The 23,761-nt window shown below is 37.2% G+C and overlaps 1 protein-coding gene across 1 annotated transcript in view; it reads left to right on the top strand.

Annotated features, from left to right (window-relative positions):
- Positions 1–1,649: 1,649 nt before the first annotated feature.
- Positions 1,650–23,761, top strand: part of LOC128207811 (crossover junction endonuclease MUS81-like) — a 41,550-nt gene continuing 19,438 nt past the window's right edge. Inside the window, exons 1-21 of the mRNA XM_052910952.1 lie at positions 1,650–1,713; positions 1,873–2,104; positions 2,232–2,304; positions 2,733–2,927; positions 3,132–3,190; positions 3,837–3,932; positions 6,867–6,947; positions 7,875–7,963; positions 8,565–8,660; positions 8,964–9,089; positions 9,795–9,868; positions 10,475–10,559; positions 11,190–11,290; positions 11,959–12,188; positions 13,321–13,505; positions 14,998–15,122; positions 15,847–15,959; positions 16,232–16,348; positions 17,692–17,787; positions 18,449–18,574; positions 18,768–18,871. Coding sequence (XP_052766912.1) covers positions 1,967–2,104; positions 2,232–2,304; positions 2,733–2,927; positions 3,132–3,190; positions 3,837–3,932; positions 6,867–6,947; positions 7,875–7,963; positions 8,565–8,660; positions 8,964–9,089; positions 9,795–9,868; positions 10,475–10,559; positions 11,190–11,290; positions 11,959–12,188; positions 13,321–13,505; positions 14,998–15,122; positions 15,847–15,959; positions 16,232–16,348; positions 17,692–17,787; positions 18,449–18,574; positions 18,768–18,871 — 2,309 coding nt within the window. The 5' untranslated portion in view covers positions 1,650–1,713; positions 1,873–1,966. The remainder of the gene's footprint in view (positions 1,714–1,872; positions 2,105–2,231; positions 2,305–2,732; positions 2,928–3,131; positions 3,191–3,836; positions 3,933–6,866; positions 6,948–7,874; positions 7,964–8,564; positions 8,661–8,963; positions 9,090–9,794; positions 9,869–10,474; positions 10,560–11,189; positions 11,291–11,958; positions 12,189–13,320; positions 13,506–14,997; positions 15,123–15,846; positions 15,960–16,231; positions 16,349–17,691; positions 17,788–18,448; positions 18,575–18,767; positions 18,872–23,761) is intronic.

Below are 23,761 nucleotides of genomic sequence, written 5' to 3' on the forward strand. Positions count from 1 at the left end.
TAAGGTGACAGCCTAACAGCAATCATTATCAAATAAGTACAACATTAATTATTATAGTACATTTTCTAAATTGTACCCAGATTTATTGATTGCATTTCTAATTTGAAACACATATTAGATAAACATATATTTTAGAAGTTTTGTATAATTGGTTCTGCTGCTTCATTATTAAATGAAATACTATCCATTGAAGGCTACACTAAGCCTTCTTTAAGCACCCCCCCCCCCCCATAGTACACAATTCTGTGTATTGATCTTTATCTTTATTGCCTCCTGCTGTCTTTTAAATCTCAGATCTGTCAGTGTTTGACTTACGGTTTCATTTTGATAACTTTTTAAATCATATTAAAAGCATTATAACAATGCTTTAGAGTAAGAATAAGACTAATGTTAGTTATGATTAATAATATCCCATTTATATGATTTATATCCTACAACATAAATGTAATGTTACTTTATTTGTTTATTATTTACTTCTCATCAGTCAAATTAATACATTGGCTATGCACATATTGTTTATGCAAGAATTGGTTGTGTATTAATAGGACAATGCTATTTTCTACTCTAAATGGTGTCACCTCCAAATGGCCCCGAGCCAATAAACAAATACACAGGAAATTGGCCCCTGCAATGACACTAGTGCAATAAACAAGGGATACACAGCAGAGAATTAACATGACAATCTTCTTAAAACTAGGCAACTCAATATTTTCTTACGAATTTGGTTTTAGAGAAGAGATGTTAACAACATATGTTTTTTATAAAAGATGGAAAATAGTTTATATTTATGAATTATATTTTGCAATTGCATTATAAATTTAAAAAAAAAACTATTTCTTTAGGACACTTTTCATCATTTGTTAATCAAATTGTTAAGAGTAGATATATTTAATTTTAACCATGCATAACATGTATTTTAACATCAAATAGTAAGTTTAATAGAACTCATATTCATTGTAATGCCTGGTTAATGGTTGGATGCATAGGATAATTCCCTTTTTTTGTCATTTTTAAGTTATCACAGCAGGGTCCCTGATACTTCCTGTGTATTGTTTATTGTCCCGACCCATTGGGGCTAACATTGTTACAATGGGTAATCTCATTACAAAAGTATGAATAAGCATTTTATCATTTTCTAAACATTCAAAATTAAAGCCTGGTTAGTGGGCCATTTGGTAGGATAATTCCCGTTAGTGCTCTTTTTATAGATAAAGATAAATAGACACATTCAGTATCAAACGCTCAAACTAGGCTTTTAAGATGTTTATTTATGAAAAGTAATGAAAATAATCGTGAATATAGTTACGTAACATCTATACAGGAAAGTTACAGACAATTTCAATATCATCTAGATTAGTATTTATAAACTTTTTGATGAAGTTATAATGTAATGCATATATGAAAAATCTGTTTCTGAAGAAATAGCCTGAGCTTCTATTTTTAAATCTAATTAAGGCAAGGTATTTTTTTTCAACACTGCATGCATTTTTTTTCTACTTTTAAATTACAATTACCTTTTTTATCATAAGCAAAATATAAACCCTTCATGAGGCACTTTCTAATATGTATACAAAAAAAAATAAAATAACTGAGTTCTGAGTGGATATCATGTTTTGAGAGGATTTCACGTGAAATCCACTGGATTCCTGTATCACCCCGCACCCCAACGGTACAAGTAAACATCGATTCTAACAATAGCCTTGTTGCTAAATGGTAGGGGTTAGGCTCTTTAGCCACTTCTAATATAAAAGAAATTATTAAATATGTGCTGATGAGATATATGTTATTTTTGCAGTTGTGTCTGTCTTGCCGGGCTATAATAGTATGGTTTAACCTTTTGTTTTGCTAGTTTTTCCTTCGGTTCAATTGTAGGTGAAATTTGGCGCCAAATTTTGACAGCTCAACAACATCCTGCCAACCTCAGAGTATGATTATCTAATTGTTGGTCCCAGTGCCAACTTACAAAATGGAACGACACCCATTATATGGAAAGAAAAAAAAGAAAAGAGGAACTTGTCCGAACCCTCTTTTTGCTCAGTGGCTAGAGGAGTGGCGGGATTCAGCTGCAGAAAAGGGCATGAAAAGCCAGTATACTTACGGCAAGGTTGTAGTCCAACTCCTAGCTTTTCATTTTCACTGTTGTTCTATGGACTTGATAATTCTTTGAGTTTCATTGAAATTGTATGTTAAGTTGTCTTCACAAGTTGCAATAATTTATTCTTTGTTTCCAGGCTCTAAAAGCTCTACTGAAGTTTCCATTGAAGTTGGAAAATGGGAAGGAGTGCAAAGTTTTAGAGAATTTTGGTATGCATTAATGTTTAGGTATATTAGAATTAGAACTCACCCTGCAAAAGGTGTACTGTTTAAAACACACAAAAATTGACTCAAAATTCACAGTCTCATCACTTAACTAGTAAATTAGTACAGTTGTTTTCCTTATGTTGCTTATCTTTTAGAGTTTATCAAATTCTGTACATTGAAGTGCTTTTTTATTTCTTTGTATGATTCTATTCTATCATTATTCACAATTTTAGGCTTTTTGTAGCTATTTTCACAAACCGCTGAATAAAACACTAAAAAAATGCATATTAGAAATCACTGTGTGAAACCATTATGCGTAAAATGATACCAAAATTATATCAGGTCAGCAAGCTTCAATATTTAACTTTATCTGCAATGATAAAATAGTAAACTTATTTGCACTTTGTAAACATTAAATGTCTAATGTGCAGGTGACAAGATCTGTAAGATGCTTGATGACAAACTGACAGAGCACATCGCCCAGTATGGTACAACAGATCCTGTATCACTACCTGGGGAAGAGAGCATACAGCAGTACAGTGCTGATAAGCCAGACAGAGCAAAACCCAGAGATGTGAACCCTCAGGATAAATCCCGCATTAAAAATAACCATGCTAGAAATGCAGGTTTGCTTTCTACTATGCATTTGCTTGATTAAATTCTTATTTGATGGTTTTGAGTGAACTAAAATATTCAATAAATACTTAAACAATATTAAACAAAAAAATGTCAACAGTAAAAATTATTGGAAGTCTAGCTAAAATGATCGGATGATTTTAAAATACTAGGAATTTTTGATGCATGATTTTGTGTTATATTCTATATATCAGGTGGTGCACATGAACTCTCGGACAGTGACGTGGATGAAGAGTCACAGCAACCAGCCAGGGTAAAAAGTTGATATGTTTTTATTAAATTATTCTCTAAACAGTTGTACTGTGGTGAACACTAGCACAAACCTGCCAGCCCTGCACTGGTATAATGATTTCTGGGTATAAATACTCAAAATGTCATGATGGACAAGCTTGTTGCAAAATTTTGTTAGCTGTCAGAGTAGAAGGTTGTCACAGAGCATTTTAGGGTCAAATATACTTCAGTCTCCTATAAAAAGTATCTTTTCATCCCTGGATATTCAATATTACTCACTTTTAAAGTCCTAAAATGACTTATGATACTATATTTAATAGTGTACGGTAATTTTGTTATGATAAAAGTTACACTGATTGAACAATCATGATGATTTTAGTCGATTTTGTTATCCTTTAGAATTCACTGATTAGTTTCAAGTCATCTGTCAAAGGGCTGTGACCCCTTTGACCTGAAGTAGAGTAAGGGTTCTGAGTGAGAATACACATTTGTTAATAGCCTAATTTGATGACTTAAGTTGTTTTTTCTCTTTTGCAGAATGTCTCAATGAACAATGCATTATTGGGTACCACGGGAAAGTTCTTTAAAAGTGACATTGATGAAATGCCCCTTAAATTGTAGTGTGTTTCCTCAATGATTGATCTACATACTGTGCCTTTTCTCTCCAGAAACGCCAGAGATCAGGAAGGAAAAGTGGAGAGTATGTACCTGCCTATCGCTCTGGACCATACGCTCTGCTGCTGACATTGTACAGAGACACACAGGTATGTGCCAGGATATGGCTCTAGACCATACGCCCTGCTGCTGACATTGTAGAGAGACACACAGGTATGTGCCAGGATATGGCTCTAGACCATACGCCCTGCTGCTGACATTGTACAGGGACACACAGGTATTTGCCAGGATATGGCTCTAGACCATACGCCCTGCTGCTGACATTGTACAGAGACACACAGGTACTTGACAGAATTTAGCTCTGGACCATACGCCCTGCTGCTGACATACGCCCTGTGCCAACATATGGCTCAGGAACATACATCCTCACAATAAGAAGCATACAGGTACGATAATACTTATAGACAGGCAGGTACCCTCATACTTAGAACAGGCAGGTACCCTCATACTAAGAGACATGCAAGTACGCTCATACTTACAGACAGGCAGGTATGCTCATACTTAGAGACATGTAGGTATGCTCATACTTAGAGTCATGCAGATACACTCATACTTAGAGACATGCAGATTTGCTCATACTTTGAGACGTGCAGATACACTCATACCCAGAGACAAGCTCATACCTAGAGACATGTATGTATGCTCATACTTAGAGACATGCAGATATGCTCATACATAGAGACATGCAGGTATGCTCATACATAGATATATGCAAAAATGCTCATGCATAGAGACATGCAGATATGATCATACTTAGAGACATGCAGATACACTCATACCCAGAGACATGAAGGTATGCTCATACCTAGAGACATACAGGTGTACTTATACATAGAGACATGCTAGTAAGCTCATACTTAGAGACATGCAGGTATGCTCATACTTTGAGACATGCAGATACACTTATACATGGAGACATGCAGGTGCACTTATACATGGAGACATGCAGGTGCACTTATACATGGAGACATGCAGGTGCACTTATACATGGAGACATGCAGGTGCACTTATACATGGAGACATGAAGGTGCACTTATACATGGAGACATGAAGGTATGCTTATACCCAGAGACATGCAGGTGCACTTATACATGGAGATATGCAGGTGCACTTATACATAGAGACATACAAGCGCACTTATTCATGGAGACATGCAGGTGCACTTATACATGGAGACATGCAGGTGCACTTATACATGGAGACTTGCAGGTGCACTTATACATAGAGACATGAAGGTGCACTTATACATGGAGACATGAAGGTGCACTTATACATAGAGACATGCAGGTGCACTTATACATGGAGACATGAAGGTATGCTTATACCCAGAGACATGCAGGTGCACTTACACATGGAGACATGCGGGTGCACTTATACATAGAGACATACAAGCGCACTTATACATGGAGACATGCAGGTGCACTTATACCCAGAGACATGCAGGTGCACTTATACATGGAGACATGCAGGTGCACTTATACATGGAGACATGAAGGTATGCTTATACCCAGAGACATGCAGGTGCACTTATACATGGAGACATGCAGGTTCACTTATACATAGAGACATGCAGGTGCACTTATACATGGAGACATGAAGGTATGCTTATACCCAGAGACATGCAGGTGCACTTATACATGGAGACATGCAGGTGCACTTATACATAGAGACATACAAGCGCACTTATACATGGAGACATGCAGGTGCACTTATACATGGAGACATGCAGGTATGCTCATACCCAGAGACATGCTAGTATGCTCATACTTAGAGACATGCAGGTGCACTTATACATAGAGACATGCAGGTATGCTCATACATAGAGACAGGCAGGTATGCTCATACTTTGAGACATGCAGATACACTTACCCCCAGAGACATGAAGGTATGCTCATACCCAGAGACATGCAGGTGCACTTATACATAGAGACATGCTAGTACGCTCATACTTAGAGACATGCAGGTATGCTCATACTTTGAGACATGCACAGGTGCACTTATACATGGATACTTGCAGGTGCACTTATACATAGAGAAATGCAGGTGCACTTATACATGGATACTTGCAGGTGCACTTATACATAGAGACATGCAGGTGCACTTATACGTAGAGACATGCTAGTATGCTCATACGTAAAGGCATGCAGGAACGCTCATACTTCAAAATTGATATGTTATATGGATTTTTTTCAACAGGTAAATTGTACCTCTGACAGCCCTAAGGTTTTAGAGTGGAGTCCTGAGAATGGTAGTATAAACCCTAAATTCATCTCGAAATAGCCCTAATATAAGCCCTGATTTATTTGGAGAAGCTGCTAGAAAGTCAGTATTAAATACTAGTTGGAATAAGTTTGATTGAATGAAGCAACATTTAACTCCAACTTGCTTGAAAATGCTTGTTAGCTCACCTGTCAGTTTGTGACAAGGTGAGCTTTTGTGATCGCCTTTTGTCCGGCGTCCGTCGTGCGTCGTACATCGTCCGTCAACAATTTACTTAAAAGACATCTCCTCCTTAACCGCTGGGCCAATATTAATAAAACTTCATAGGGATGTTCCTTGGGTGGTCTTCTATCAAAGTTGTTCAAAGAATTCAATTCCATGCAGAACTCTGGTTGCCATGACAACCAAAAGGAAAAACTTTAAAAATCTTCTTCTCCCAAACCACAAGGCTTAGGCCGTTGATATATGGTAGGTAGGATCACCAAATGGTCCTCTACCAAGATTGTTCAAATTATGGCCCTTGGGTCAAAATTGGCCCCGCCCCGGGGGGTCATGTGTTTTCTCTATATGTTTGAAAGAAACTGTGTTAAAATCTATAAGTGCTAAATACTTAAAATATGGCCACGCCCCGTGTTCATAGGCTTAGGTTTTCAATATTTGTATATAATGGAAGAATGTGCAATATATGACAGGTGAGCGATTCAGGGCCATTTGGCCCTCTTGTTTTTTTAATACGATTAAAATCAGTTAGACCTGCTGTTGTTGATGTGTAGTACTAATCCTAAATTTTGGCCTATTTTCAGTCCCCCAACTCAGTAGGTTACTTGACGAAGCCAGATCTAATAAGACAAGCCCAGCCACTGGCAGAGAAGTCATTCACATTGGTAACTTACTTGACAAAGTTTTAGAAAAGAACATTTTATTAGTAGCAAATAGTGATATGTAATAATTTAATAATCTAAGTAATAGTTACTGTGAGTGAGTGAAGCAACTGTTGTGTACCATGTTACCATGGACAATGTTCAATAATTAGCATGTGATATGAGTGAGCCTTGTAATTAAAAAGCAGGGTAGTTAAGCTTCATGTACTAGTTACTGGTTCAAGCTTGGGTATTAATATATAGACGAAAACAGAGGAGCACTCCATAACAAGGTTCAGGGACTGGTTTTCAGAAAAACTGATCTGGGTTAAAACTCTAAATAAGCATATTCTGAAACTCGTTCTTGAAATTTCTTTGTTAGTCTACAATACTACCAGTAATTTGATATTTATCCATTGTGAAAATAGCTATAGACTGATACCAATAGCTGTGAGTTTGTGTCCTTGGTAAAAACCAGTACTGGTGTCTATCATTATAAGAGGCAAGGAGAATGTACCCCTCAACCCCACAACCGTTTGGGTGAAATACCTATACCACTAGACCACTGTCACCCTAGTGTGGATCAACTCCACAACCTCTTGGATGAGAGAGGGACACCAATAACACTAGACCACTCTCAGCTTGATGGGATCAATCCCATAACCTCTTTGGTGAGAGGTGGATACCAACACCACTACACAACTCACACCTGGGTTACTGCTTTATGGGTTGTCGGGATGAAGGTCAAGACCACTGTTAGTAAATTATAAGAAATGGTTTTCCTCTCAATAACTTGTTGGTGGTCGGAAATTCTGGGTATTAAATTGCAGAGCTTGTTAGAAGTTTAGATGTCAACCACTATTGAGAGACTGGGCTTGTTCATCAAAAAGTCTAATTTTGATAAATGCATTATGATTGCATTCTCTATGTCTGATTGAATTTCCTCTGCAGCCGGACCATGGGTGCCGGTACACAGCCTGGTCATCCATGGGCACACTAATCAAGAAAGGGCTCGTTGTCAAGGAAAGCAGCCCTGCAAGGTACTTTAGCCCATTATCAAAATAAAGAAAAACAAGCCCAAATGTTTGTATTTTACATAAAATCAAGTTTATCATTTATAAACCCTACTCAATAGAAGCTCATATAAAAAATCTACTAGCCTGAAAATAGTTTTAGCATTTTTTTACCTTTGAGCAAGTTTGAATTTCAATCCATGTAACACAGATGCTCATTTAACTTGATTGTGAAGACGATAGTTGTAAGTTACAACATAATCATACAAATTCTGCCTGCAATGTCTTTCGCCATGCTGATTTTTTTGTGTGATTTTTTTGAAAGAAAAATGTATTCAGCCATGGCGATAATTCAAAGCCTTTAAAAAAAGAGTATTAAGATGAAACTTAGTAAACATGTCCACTATGACAATAGGTGCATGTGTAGCAAGTCTCATGACTTTGGCAAAAATATTCATGAGTTATTCCCCCTCTTTCGAGTGAGAAACATTGTCATGTTTTATGACTTTCATTCATTCCTATACTTGAAACTTAATGCAAACTTGATGTAATAATAAACATTTTTCGAGTTGAGTAACAGAGTTGAGTAGAGAGATAACCTGAAAAATTACTGCCTCTATCATTGCAGATACACCTTGTCAGAGATTGGCTGTCAACTGGCACACAGGCTGGAGTTTGTTGTGGACCAGACAGCAGGCAGTTGTGGGGCTGATGTTCCATTTAGGTAAACAAAAAGGTTTAATGAATGTGTACTATGATAAATTTGGCCCAAGGTTTTAACTCTGATAAATTTGGTGCCAGGTATGTCCTCTGATAAATTTGGCCCAAGTTTGCACTTGGATAAATGGCATATGGTTCATACTTCTATAAATTTGGCAAAGGTTTTTACTCCAATTAATTGGCCCAAGGTTTGTACTTTGACAAATTGGGCCCAATTTTGAACTCGCAAAAATGTAGGCCGAAGTTTGTACCCCGATAAATGTTGTCAAAAATCAAACTAAGTACAATAAATTGGCCTATTATTCAGAATCCTGGACACCATAGATCCTCCAGCCCCACCCCCTGTTCCTACACATACTGAGGCAGATCAGTTCCATGTTCCACGACTGACGAGCGAAGATAAGGAACAGGCAGCAAGTAGTCATTCAGTCAGGTAGTTTTTTTTCCAAATAACACAAAAAAAAGATCAAGTTTTAGATAATCATTCTTTCCAGGTGCAGTAATTTCAAAAAGTTTGTCCCAAGGGAGAAGTGATACAAAAATGAAAGAAACTGTGTTAAAATCTATGTGCTAAATGCTTAAAAATATGGAGAAGACAAAATAAAAACTGTTTTATTACTTCATTTCTTAATTCTTGTTAAAATTCAGACGAGAAATTAGAAATATTTTTGGCCTTGAGATAATTTTATTTCTCTTCAAGAAAATATAAAGCCAAATTGAAGAACATCATTATCTGAATCCAGAGCACACATGTTACATGAATGTTTATGAAATGAATGCCAGTGGGATGAACATATACCTGATTGTTCAAATGCAGTTGGATAGGGTCATAATTAAGAAGAAGGGTTTGTTAAGCGTTTCCCGACTGAGTCACAAAAATACCTGCTACCCAATTTTTGTTTTAGCCTCGTTGATGGTCATATGTTTGTGTTTGTTTTTCATTTCGAAATTAAGCTGTTAGGAAGTACCTTATAAAAAAACTATTCACCTTCCCACAGTTTCAAATGTGGGTATGGAAACGCCATACATACTATAAATTATTTATGGCCTAAACGACAATTTATTATTTTCTTTATGTGCTCTTGTTGATACAGGTATTGGTACATCCATGTGGTTGATTGGTTTGTTTTATCACCAGGTTGGCCTACACCTATGTCGCAGATGACGGCAGAGACACCATTTTGAAGGATGATGCTGTTGTTTCCATTGATGGTGAGGTTTATAAGGAACTTGACATTATAGCGGTGTTTATCAGAAAGTAATTAAAACTTTTTGATGATTTTATTTTAATAACAAATTGGGGCAACATCTGGAAAAAAATGTAAATCCAAACTTGAGAGCTCAGCGGGTGTTTTGGTGGTGAAATGCTTTGGTAGACCCCATGTATATAATAAACTGTATGATTTTTAACTGCCCTTGACCTTATGGTATATTATAAACAAATATATTGAAAGTTGCAATGTTCCCATATATTCTTTCTTGATACATTTTTCAGTCCATTCCCGTTGACTTAACAATGTTTTACAGACTTAAGCTAAATAATGTTATTATAAATTACTTACAAATTGATTAAAATATTACTGGGTACTGTTTTTATCCTTAAATATAAATACAAAGACGAATGCTTCAAGAACATCATGTTTCAATGTGCGAGTATAATGCCCCGCATTTTAGATCATATTTCTCAGGGTATAGCACTATAATGCTCATGAGATATGGAATGTATATATTATTGTTCCAAATGGTATAGGTATGAAGGAATGTTCATGTTGTTCTAAATGATATAATTGGGTATATACAACGTATATATTAATCCAGATGATATAGGCGTGGGTTTCCTGGTACGATGTGACTATACACAGCTCCTTCAGTCTGGTGTCCGATACAAACTGGATACCTCAAGGTTTGTTATAATTTAGGCAGTGAGGTGGAATGTAAGTGTATTTCATGTGTTTCCGATATGGATCATGATCAATACTTTTACTTCCACACATCTTACTTTCAACTTACTCTGTTGGTCACCAAACCTGACAAACCAGCGTGTCCTCTGGGTACTCTTCCAACTCATTACAAGATCCCAGTCTTGCATATGTTTCATTATGTTGTGCCAACAAGAGTAATTAATATAACGTTTAAGTACTTAGGGCTATTCCAGTTAAACATATAACCCGGGGGGGGGGAAGGCAATTTTTTTAAAACTATAGAGGTGGGTGTCTTTTTTTTCGCTAATTTGGACCCTAAAATGGTAAATTTGCTTCTGTAGGGGTGTGGCATAATTCAAAAGTGCCTTTCCACCAGGGGTTATATGTTTAAATGGAATAGCCCTTACTTTGTATAAACTTCTTTCATTATTGTTGTAAAATAAAAAAAATTGAACTAAATGCTGGATAGATAGCCAGCCAGTTTAATAAATAAAATGCACGCTACTATTTTAATTATTGAACCATTTAAAATATTAAAATCAAGTACACATGTACAAATTGGAGCTTGTTGATTCAAAATCTTTATTGTGATGACCGTCTTGTATGTTCAGGCCACAGACTGACCGGAGTGTATATGTGTACCTGACCAATGAGGCTGCGCTGGACACTGCCTCTGGACTGACCGATGGTCAACTCGACGATGGTTATAAAGGTACAGAGTTGAGACTCAATACTCAATATTGCTAATTTAAGTTTCATTGCATAATTCTTAGTGGAAGGTAAAACATAAGGTAAACATTACAAATGTATTACAAATATCTTTTTATTCAATGTGTACAAATCTTTGCTTCTGTGAGGCTCAAGTTCATTGTTGTCATGGCCGTAACTCAAAAATAGTTCAAGATATGTAACTGAAACTTTGCTCATATTTTGCAAGAGAGAATACAAAGTTGAACAACAAGGCTTGTAACTCTTGTTTTATTAATTGTCAAGTTATGCCCCTTTTTAAAGGCAAACAACAAATTGGCTTTGTCACTCACTCCGCAGCATCTTTATTTAGTTTTGACAGGCTTAATTTGATGTGAAAATGCAGTTAAAGAATAGAACTTTTGCAAGACTAGACAATTAAAAAAGGTCTTTTTAAAAAGAGTAAGCACGTTGCTCTTATCTCCTTGTATATCAATCTGTCTATTCAACTGTGATAATACGTAGATTTGACTGGAAGTTGAAGTCTAGTCTTCTGTCACTTATGGCATTTAAAAAACTTAAGTTGTGATGGAGGCATGGCGGGGTCAAGCCAAAATGCAGCCAGTGGTTGTGGGAAGATCTTGATAAACACTGGGAAACAAAAATAACATGACATTTATCCATCAACTTCAGATCCAAAAGGAAAGCAAAAGCCAGCGAGCAAAACCCAGAAAGCAAGCAGAGCTACAAAGCCTAAACAAACCATGCCACAGTTACTTCCCCTGATACAGATGGACATGATGGCAGCTACTACAAGGCCATGTACAGGGACGGAAGACAATGTTGTTGTCCTGGACTCAGAAGAGAGCTCCCTGGATTCACTGCCCTCGGTGTCTGCCATATCTGGGGCTAAGTTCTCCAAGGTATGTATTTGTTCTTATAAAACCCTTTTCTGAAAGATACCGTACAGTACTGTACAAATGGAATTAGATGATATTTTTCTTATCCGCATTTTGTCTGTCTTTTCTCAGTAATGTCTAAAAAGCATACATATAACTGCTTATTTTTGTCTGAAACTTTCAAAAAAAATGATGGGCCAATCACAATCCTTTTAATAAAAGAAATTTGAAAAAAATTTAAACTGCATTGAAAAATTGTAATAATCAAAAACATTGAAAATTGTAATAATCAGTCTGAAGGCCCAAAATCTCGCGAGGTGGCTCATATGAAGCAGTATCGGTGAAGAATGAAGATACAGATAGGAAAGAAAATAGATTTAAATAATAATAATAATAACGTCTATAATAATCTTACACTCTTTTTTTAACGCCATCCCTGATTGATACCTCACCTGTTGTTTATTATATTGTGTATCTGGTTGCCATTTTTGAAATGTAATACACAGTTTAAAAAATTAAATGAATATTATACCTGTGGAAAAAAATCAGGCTACACTACGACTTATAAAGCCGTATAAACAAAGTGATAGGGGAAAATGCTGTAAAGTTTAAAAATACTTGATTTGTGAATTTTGCCAAAAAATTTGAATGTGAATGGGGCCAACCTCAGATTGATTTGATGTAGTGAAGAAAGACTGTCCTGTCATCTCATAAAATTGACATTGAGGGGTTTCTACCAAGGAGACAGACAGAGTTAAACTGTAAATCAGATCAGCTTTGCAATCAAGCTTAACCAGACTCAAATAATTTATAATCTAAAGTTAAACATTGTAGAATCTGTCTAGCTCCCAAGACTTAGCTAAGAGTGAAATTAAAATTCATTGAATTATTGTATTATCTGTCTTTAAGCCAGCACCAAAAGCCTTCAGTGTATTGAGCTCCATGGAGACTGAGGAAGGCAGTTTCCAGGGGTTGGGCTCAGAGGGGTTAATCAGGGGTGTGAGCTCAGTAAAAGATTTTATAATCTGTTTTTAAGCCAGCACCCAAAGCCTTTAGTGTATTGAGCTCCATGGAGACAGAGGGAGACAGGGGTCGGGCTCCCAGGGGTCAGTAAGAAGTGTGGACTTGGTAAAAGATTGTATGATCTGTCTTTAAGCCAGCACCCAAAGCCTTCAGTGTATTGAGCTCCATGGAGACTGAGGATGGCAGTTCCCAGGGGTCAATCAAGAGTGTGGGCTCGACCGGGTCCGAGATGTCAGAGCTTGCTACTCCAATGTTTACTCTACGCCCAGGCCAGTTTGACATCATTCTGTGTATAGATAATGCTGAATTCTATGGGCAGTAAGTGACCTATTCAAACTTTTACCATCATTTCATAACTATTGTATGTTTCATATCAGGGCTTCTTAAAACCGGCAATTTGCCGGTCTGGACCGATTTTGACCAAGCCAGACCGATTTCAGTTTCGAAAAAGTGTAAAAAAAAATCGGTCAGAAATGTTCTCATTTTTTTATAATTTCGGTCCAAAACGAGTCAGTAAAGTTTGTAGAAATTGTAATACACAAACATTCTTGGGTCATTCACACATTCAAGATTACCCCCAATAAAAGTGTCCTAGTAAACATCGGACCAATGCGACCAGCTGCTTTTTCCGCTACGCTGAACACTTGATATCTGTTAATTAGCAGACGCTTGCAATCGGTCCATTCACGTGTATTGGTAGGTCACAGAAGACACAATTAAACAAATTATGAGTTAATTATGTGCTTGCAGCTATTCTGATTAAGTGTACGGTCCATATTATCACATGGCAATATGCTACGTCTTCATCAATCATTACATGATATATTCATTTGTTGACTACCAAACTGTTAAATTTAAATTGTAATAAAGAAGCATTGCTAGTTAAAAACGGTTATAAAGATAAATGCAATTGTCATTGTAAATCCGTGATTTGCATTAAAATTCCGAATTAATTAACCTAATCATATAGGATATCAACAGCGACACGCTTGATTAACTACAGAGTCTGATAGCTGAGTGCGCCGCTTACGTCATTTTAATTCACAGTAATGAAAAATGCGTTGTCGATATCAAACTTATAGCTTGAAGCCCCGGTTATAGATCTAGATATAGTTAATTACGTTCGCCACCGTTCTTGTTAGAAACCCGCAGAACTCGAGAATCTCATTTGAATTAAGCTTGCATCAATGACTATCTAAATCAGCTATGATGGTTCTAGAGCACTCTTACGAATTGCCACATCGCGAAAAAATATTGACAGAATACATGTCGCAAAAAATGTGTGACATTTCGGTATAATCAGACTTTTGAACAGGCCTTTGTGGGGGGGGGGGGTCCCCGGGTCCGGACCGATTGAGGTTCCAAACTTTTAGAAGCCCTGTTTCATATATACAAAAGATCTATGATTTTTGGTGGTCTGTTTTGTTTTCCATTCAAATATTTTCAAAATGTTATCAAAATTTAAATGAAATTTATTCAACCAGATCTTCCTTTATACAAAAAAAGTATTGCAATCAAGTGATTGATTTAAAAGAATGGCTGGAAAATCAATTTTGATGGAGACTTTCCAAGTGTAAATCAAGCCTCCACTTTGAATAGTAAAATTGTTGACGTTACACTGAAAATGATATGTTTTTAAACAAGATATTTTTGTTATATCAGAAGTGTTATATTTCTTTGTACAATATGAAAGATTGAACATTATGTTCAACTTTGAAAGAAAATCAACATCAAAGAAAGTCAAATTAGGTGCCACTAACATAAGTTAATTCAAATTGGTGATCATAATAGAGCTTTCTGCATATTCCAGATCGAAAGGGAGCAGCAAGACGCTATTCCCAGATCTCGTTAAGAATGGGGTGCAGTGTGACCTAAGGAAGCTACATGTTGGAGACCTGCTGTGGATCGCCAGGGAGAAAACCCCTCAAAAACTAGGTGGGTACTCTAGGCTTGCAGTAATCAAGTTTGACACTATCGTCAAACCAAGTTTTGGTAAAATGGATTGTTGTGTCGCATGTGAAGCATAATTTTCTATTGCAGACTCATAGCAATCATGTTGTCTAACAGCGGCATTAAGGTATGAGTCTGTGGCATCACACTTTCATTTCCATTCTCTGACTTAGATATTTCTTTCCCAGTCTTTACAAAACTTGACAGCAATGCTTATTGACATAATACCTTGACTAAGTTTAATTACTGTAACTGTCAAATTGTGAGTGTCACCCTATATTTAAGGCCATTGAATTGTCAAAATAATGTGTGCTCCCAACAGGTGATACATTTGATTTGCATAATTCTGTCTCAAAATTTGAGTTATACTTAATTTGGCCAACATTTAAATAATAAATAAAAAAATTGGACTTGTTTTGTGAGGTAGCTGTTACGACACTTTATTGAAGGAAGGAATTTTTTATTGTGTCCCTTAAAAGGTATGACTAAAACTATAAGTGAACTCTTTCAGCTGAGAGTTGAAATCGTAACTGGTCCAATGCAGAACAGTACATGTAGGTCAACTTGCAGTAAGGGAACTTGTTTTACACTTTATTGCAGAGAGGAATATATAAGCCTACTTTATAGATGTGACTTAAACGGAAAGAGAAATCCACATCAGGTGAGACAAAGATATTGCCATAAATGAATCTTAATTGTTCTTTTTCAGGAGAGTTGGGTCGATCTGCGGCCAGGGAACTGGTTCTACACTACATTGTAGAGAGGAAGAGAATGGACGATCTTGTCTCTAGCTGTATAGACGGCAGATACAAGGAACAGAAGGTGGGTTTATGTAACTTAATTGCTTCAGTTATGCTTTTCAGTGAAATCTCCTGTTAATTTCACTGCTGTTATTTTTTTTTTCAGTAAAAATGGTCCCTGGGCTTGCTGGCTAGTGCTAATTTAAAATTCCAGCTTGTACATGTATGTCAAATTATCATTGAGTACCTTCAACATCAAAAGTATTACAAATCTTCTATTTTAATGAGGTATGTTAATATTGTATATACATGTATTTAATGATGTGCAACTATTTATGAAAGTCATGATTTCAGTTCCGACTGAAGCTTTGTGGTCTTCAGCACCCGATGTATTTGATAGAAGACCATGGCTCCCTCCAACACTTCAGTCTGCCAGAAAACACCATCAGACAGACAATAACCAACACACAGGTAAACAATCACCACCACCCAGGTAAACAATCGCCAACATGCAGGTTAACAATCACTAACACACAGATAAACAATCACCAACATGCAGGTAAACAATCACCAACACTCAGGTAAACAATCACCAACACGCAGGTAAACAATCACCAACTTACAAGTTAAAAATATCCAACAAACAAGTAAACAACCACCAACACGCAGGTAAACAATCACCAACACACTGGTAAGCAATCACCAACATGCAAGTAAGCAAACACCAACTTACAAGTTAAACATCACAAACACAGGTAAAAAATCACCAACACACAGGTAAACAATTACCAACATGGAGGTAAACAATCACCAACACACAGGTAAACAATCACCAACACACAGGTAAAAAATCACCAACACCCAGGTAAACAATCACCAACACCAAGGAAAACAATTACCAACATGCAGTTTAACTATCACTAACATACAGGTTAACAATCACCAACTCCCATGTAAACAATCACCAACACACAGGTAAACAATCACCAACACACAGGTTAACAATCACCAACACCCAGGAAAACAATTACCAACATGCAGTTTAACTATCACTAACATACAGGTTAACAATCACCAACTCCCATGTAAACAATCACCAACACCCAGGTAAACCATCACCAACACCCAGGAAAACACCAACACACCAGTAAACAATCACAAACACCCAGGTAAACAATCACCAACATGCAGGTAAACAATAACCAACATGCAGTTTAACAATCACCAACATACAGGTAAACAATTACCAACATACAGGTGAACAATAACCAATATGCAGGTAAACAATCACCAACATGCAGTTTAACAATCACCAACATACAGGTAAACAATCACCAACATACAGGTGAACAATCACTAACATGCAGGTAAACAATCACCAACGTGCAGGTAAATTATCACAACACACAGGTAAACAATCACAAATATACTGAAAACAATCAGGCAGGTAAACAATCACCAACATGCAGGTAAACAATCACCAACACCCAGGTAAACAATCACCAACACATAGGTAAAAAAACGCTACACAACTTCCGATTCTCATTGTGTATAGTACTGTTTATTTATGTTTCATATGAATATGAGGAGTTATCCAAATGTTTTTGTGTTGTGTACTGACTGCAGAAAATGTTATTTTAAGTAAAAGTTATGTATTGATACTATTATGACCATGCTTAGTTTGTTACAACAGTCTCGCCAAGAGAATGTTCTCCAGATTTGGCTTGAGCCAACAGCTTCATGGGTGAGGAACAGACACCTGTAATACTTGACAACTGACACTCCCCTTTATTGCCTTATTTCTATGGTTGTAGGTGATAGATGGGTTCAAGGTAAAGAGAACGAAGGACGTGAAGGAGACAGTTGCCTTTCTGACAGTGTTTACTCGATACCTGCAGGCACAGTTCAGGGTGAGTTTACAAATATAATGATTTAAAATGTGTTCAATCTGAAACTGGCTCTTTAAAAATGTATGGCTGTTGACAGGGATTTAAAACATTGGCCATATTTTATAGAAAAAACTATATGATCCTCATAATTATTTATAAAAGTGGATTTTTTTATTCTGAAAAGCTCATTTTTTTGTTGCATTCAAAATGGGAATTAACTTGTCTAGGTCTTTGCCATAATTTTCATCATCACAGAATCATTACACTTTTGTTTCCAGTCAGTCTTCAAATGTCAGAAGATGCCCTCTATTGATTTTGGGGTCAAAGACATGATGTCCTTGTCTAGAAAAACTATGGGCCCATAAGGTTCTAATCAATCACTTTTGAACAACTGGTTGTAGAGTTGTCAATCTTGGTATGCATATTGGTCATGATGACCCTTATCTATTTTGGGGTTAAAGGTCATAATGAGTTCTTAAAGAAATATTATGGGCGGTTTATATAAACCGGCGACACATCTGATTCACTGCATTTGAGTTAACTGTTACTTTTTACTAGTTGAAAATGAAATCATACTTCCACATTGAGCTAATGTTTCTTGTTATCATATACCAAACTTTAAAAAAGATTCTTGTATCTTTTATAATGTAAAAATAAATTTTACTTCAACGTGTATTAACAGGGCAAGACTCTGTTCTCATGTCCTCTGGATGAGCTGAAGGAGGGCTGTGTGCAGGCTAACATTGAAGATTGCGAACAGAAACTGCCCGTATTTGAGGAGTTCAACAAGGGATCTGTTAAGTCAAAGGTTTGTGCTTTTAAATTGGATGATACTAAATTGAATAGAGCTTGATTTTGAAGACAAAGCTCTACTAGCTGACAAATCTGTTTCCTAGGTAGTTAGTGATGTCCTTTTTGAGAGGCCACGAGAATGTGCCTGTTGTAGGGTTTGCAAAATAAATGACCTTGTATTTATACATTGAATGTATTTGATGTTTCAGGCACTGACAGTTCGTGAGATGTTTGGGAAACAGCTGATCCAGCTACACGGCATGTCTGCTGACAAAGCCCGTGCCATTATAACTGCCTACCCAACACCTTCACAGTAAGTTACTCTCACAGTGGTTTAAAAATTGTATAATCTACGGCTAGATTCGCATCTGTTTTTCAAATGAAATTAGTGGGAGAGCTATTACAGGCTGTCCAGAGGCCCTAAAAATTCCTAATTTTTTTCAGTTTGCCAAAATCCTAATGAAACTCAAAATTCAAAGGAAATTCCTAAAAAGCCCTTATTTTTTATGTCAATTCCTACTTTTTTTCATTTTTCTTCTCTCATTGCCTTAACAGTTTTGAAAATACAAACTTATTCACTCACTATTTCATGTTTAATGTGTCTTGAACATAAAATAACAGCTGAGAAAATGGAACCCTGGTGTATGTCATTCCTGTACTTATAGTATGTGAGTTTATTTCTTGTTAAATTTGCAGAGGTCAGTCCATTATGTTGTTTACAACCACCATATTTAGCCCTTAAATTCCTAATTTTAGCCCTAAATTAGCCCTAAAAATTCTTTTTTTATCCCTAAAATTAGCCCTTATTTCTTGCCAAAAAGTGCTGGACAACCTGCTCTCAGGTTTTTAAGAGTTCTTGTTCTTTAATGTTTATATCCAGGCTGATGTTGTCTGAATATTGGTTTACAATATATTTAAAAACATTGAAAGCAGCAACACATTTTTTTCCTTGAGTTTTATACATACTATACAAAACACATACAACTGCATCCTAGCTCTGTATGTATATTTACTTGATTGTTTTTTATATCGGATATAGTTTCCGGGGATGCTATCATTTTGCCTATTGCATAACATTATTGTTGCAATTCAGTTATGATGAATATTTGCGTGTTTATATATTAGCTGCATGGTGGTTACTTGCAGATATTACATTTTGTAAGCATTTTTTGATTTCACAGCAAGGCAGGAGTGATAATGAGAACTAAAAGTGTTACATGAAACTGCATTGAATGTTGTTTATGCCGTGAAAACCAATTGTTGGATTGTTTCTAAGGTAAAGATTTAGCTAAATAAATGATATATGCTGTTTATATGTGAACAACTCTGTGAAGGTCATTGTTACTGATGAGTCCAACTTGCATAGAAAAAACATATTGAAAATAAAGCCATAGGTTGATTATTATGTCTCCCCCTCTCTGGGGGAGACATATTGTTTTTGCCCTGTCCGTCAGTCCGGTAGTCCGGTAGTCCGGTAGTCCGTCAGTCCGTCAGTCCGTCCGTACGTCACACTTCGTTTCCGATCGATAACTGGAAAACCGCATGACCTAGGATCACCAAACTTGGTAGGGAGGTTGGTCATGAGGTGTAGAAGATCCCTATTGTTTTTGGGGTCACTAGGTCAAAGGTCAAGGTCGCGGCGACCCCCAATGTAAAAAACATTTCCGCTCAATATCTTGACAATGGTTTGACCTAGGTTCACCAAACTTGGTAGGGAGGTTGGTCATGAGGTGTAGAAGATCCCTATTGTTTTTGGGGTCACTAGGTCAAAGGTCAAGGTCGCGGCGACCCCCAATGTAAAAAACATTTCCGCTCAATATCTTGAGAATGGTTTGACCTAGGTTCACCAAACTTGGTAGGGAGGTTGGTCGTGAGGTGTAGAGGATCCCTATTGTTTTTGGGGTCACTAGGTCAAAGGTCAAGGTCGCGGCGACCCCCAATGTAAAAAACATTTCCGCTCAATATCTTGAGAATGGTTTGACCTAGGTTCACCAAACTTGGTAGGGAGGTTGGTCGTGAGGTGTAGAGGATCCCTATTGTTTTTGGGGTCACTAGGTCAAAGGTCAAGGTCGCGGCGACCCCCCAATGTAAAAAACATTTCCGCTCAATATCTTGAGAATGGTTTGACCTAGGTTCACCAAACTTGGTAGGGAGGTTGGTCGTGAGGTGTAGAGGATCCCTATTGTTTTTGGGGTCACTAGGTCAAAGGTCAAGGTCGCGGCGACCCCCAATATAAAAAACATTTCTGCTCAAAATCTTGAGAACGGTTTGACCTAGGTTCACCAAACTTGGTAGGGAGGTTGGTCATGAGTTGTAGAAGATCCCTATTGTTTTTGGGGTCACTAGGTCAAAGGTCAAGGTCGCGGCGACCCCCAATGTAAAAAACATTTCCGCTCAATATCTTGAGAATGGTTTGACCTAGGTTCACCAAACTTGGTAGGGAGGTTGATCATGAGGTTTAGAAAACTCCTATATTTTGGGAGGTCACAAGGTCAAAGGTCAACGTCGCTGTGACCTCTAATGTAAAAAAATATTTCCGTGCAATATCAGGAGAATGCTTTGATCTAGGTTCACCAAACTTTGAAGTGAGGTTGGTCATGATGTCTAGTTGATTTTGCAATCAGTTGGTCAAAGGTCAAGGTCACTGACCTTGAGGTGAAGAACCGGTTTCTGCTCAATAACTCAAGAACGTTTACACCCAGGAACTTCATACTTGGTATGCCAGTTAGTCATGACTAGTTGATGGCCCCTATTGATTTTGGGATCCATCATTGATTATTTCTCACCTACGACCACACAATGGGGGAGACATGCGCTTTTTCAAAAAAGCAATCTCTAGTTGAATCTGTATTTTTTTTGCGTTTTGGCTCCTCTTATGTGGGTGAAAATGATCAAACATTTACCTACTCAAAATAATAATGTTTTGTTTATTTCACCGATACATGTCTACATTGAATCACATTGCATAATTATTATGATAAATTAACAAATTCTTTATAAACAAAAGTATCACTGCCATTTGTTGTACATCACAGCCACAATATGCATATAATGAGCAGGAATATTTTATAACAAAAAGAAAACAGTAAATCCTCGAGTATTGCAAACAGTTTGACAGTCTTTGGCATTCAGATTCAGCATATGTGTTTTTCCAACTGGTAATATTGTTTACAGAAAGTCAATGTTTGCTTCATGTTCCTCACCAGTCTCCTCTATAAGTAATTTTATGGTGAACTCAGTCTCCCCTGCTATCAACTTGTGTGTACCATGTACCTCATCAGGCCAGCCCCCAGGAGGAGGTTGTATTCTGATACTACCCACTCTCTCACACAGGTCCTCCTCCAAGTAGCAGTATCTAGGTTCAGACCTGGGAGACCGCCACAGTGATATATGCCATATCACATGTTTTCTCTCTGGTTCTTTGAAGGTGTTGTAGAATGCCCTTGAGAACTCTTGCTGGTTTTGCAGGAGCTGGCCCCGCTCTATCAGCTTGTGAAACACACCTTTACACCAGGTCTCGCCACACTTATTGTACTTAAACTGTTCTGGATGTTTTCCTTCTGTAAACTTTGGATTAGATATAAACCCATATGTGAATCGCGCCCTCCTCTGGATGATGTTTCTGGGCTTCAGTCCCATCATTACAGCCCCTTTCATCACTGCCAGTCTCCCATCTTCTACTATCACAGTGGTCAGTTGGGGAAATTCTTGCTGTATCCTTTCTCTCACATAAGGTGACTCAGAATAACCACCAACCAGCAGGAGAGAAGTGATGTTGTCTTGGGAACAGGCAGACAGAATCTCTTTCAGCTTGTCAATGATGACATCCACAGAGCTGTCAAAGAACTCCTTCACAACTAAAAAGTTTAAAATAAGACGGCGACTTGCCTTTTTGTATTGCACAAGATCTTTATACCTTGACTCTGATATCATTTCTTGAATGGATTCTCTGTTTTCAGTTTCCACTAATGTAACATAATCGTAGTCTAGCAAAAACGTTAATTTTTCTGTGCATTGTGAAAATGTTAACTTTTTTGTTTCAACTGACTTCATAAATTCTTGGTAAGCATGTGCAAATTCATTTCTGAATTCATTGAGTGCTGGAGCCCCAAACAATCTTATAAAAAATTGGTCAAACTCATGATTCACTCTGGAGCCACCAGCATAGTCTCCTGTTGCTCTGAACAGTTCACAGAGTGTACCACTTTCAAAGATTTCATGGACACAAATGTCAATGGTCCCTCCCCCAAGGTCAGCTAAAATGTACTTGTGTCCAGCTGGAAACTTTTCTGTTGATTTGTCCTCTCTCAGTTTTAGTGGCTTATCAATGGCAAACAAAGCACCAGCCTCTGGCTCTAAGACGAGCCGGACATTTTCCAGTTCTGCATTTTTGGCGACTTCTCGCATGAACTGTCGAGCAGAATCTGTCCATATGGCAGGTATTGACAACATCCACAGAATTTGCTTTGAAGAAAATCCATGAATGGTTTCATCACTTTTTACTTGGCCAACATGTTCCATTACTCTTTGTTTGAAATACTGTAAGACATTTCTGTAAACATCCATAGCTTTCATTTCCTTTCCAGTTAGATCTTGGAGAGTTGTTTCTCTTGTAAGTCTCTCACTTTCATACAGTTTCATCTTGAAGTGGTGGAAAAAGAAGTATGACTGATGTTCCTCTGGTTCTAACTCTGTGTACTTCTCAAGAGCCTGTTTACCAAAGGCATTGATAGTCTTATCTGGGTTGAGGAGCAAACAGGTTGGTTGTCTTTCCTCCCCCATTGTTGTGTAGATGGAGGTTGGATCGCTGGTGAACATGAAGGCATAGCCACTGTATGTGGTCCCAAAGTCTATCCCCACAATCACTGCAGCTTCTACTTCCTGGTTAGGTTTTGATAACGTCATAACTGCTAGGCTTTCCTCTATTTTTGTGGCCATGTTTATTACACTTTGTTTACCTTAGATCTTAATTGGAAAGTGTATATAAACGTTTTTAAAATATATTCTCTCACACTCATTTAGTTCAAATTATCTTAACATTTTTCCACTACATGACTGTTAAACTTATTTCAGTTCAAAATGTATATTCTCGACTTTCCAATGGCTGTCAGACTTTTCAACCCCAAGACTTTTCAACCCCTTTGTCATTTGTGAAATCAAAGACTTTTCAACCCCTTTGCCATTTCAACCCCTAAAAGTGCTA

This window comes from Mya arenaria, chromosome 11 (genome assembly GCF_026914265.1).
Source record: "Mya arenaria isolate MELC-2E11 chromosome 11, ASM2691426v1".
Lineage (NCBI taxonomy): Eukaryota > Metazoa > Mollusca > Bivalvia > Myida > Myidae > Mya > Mya arenaria.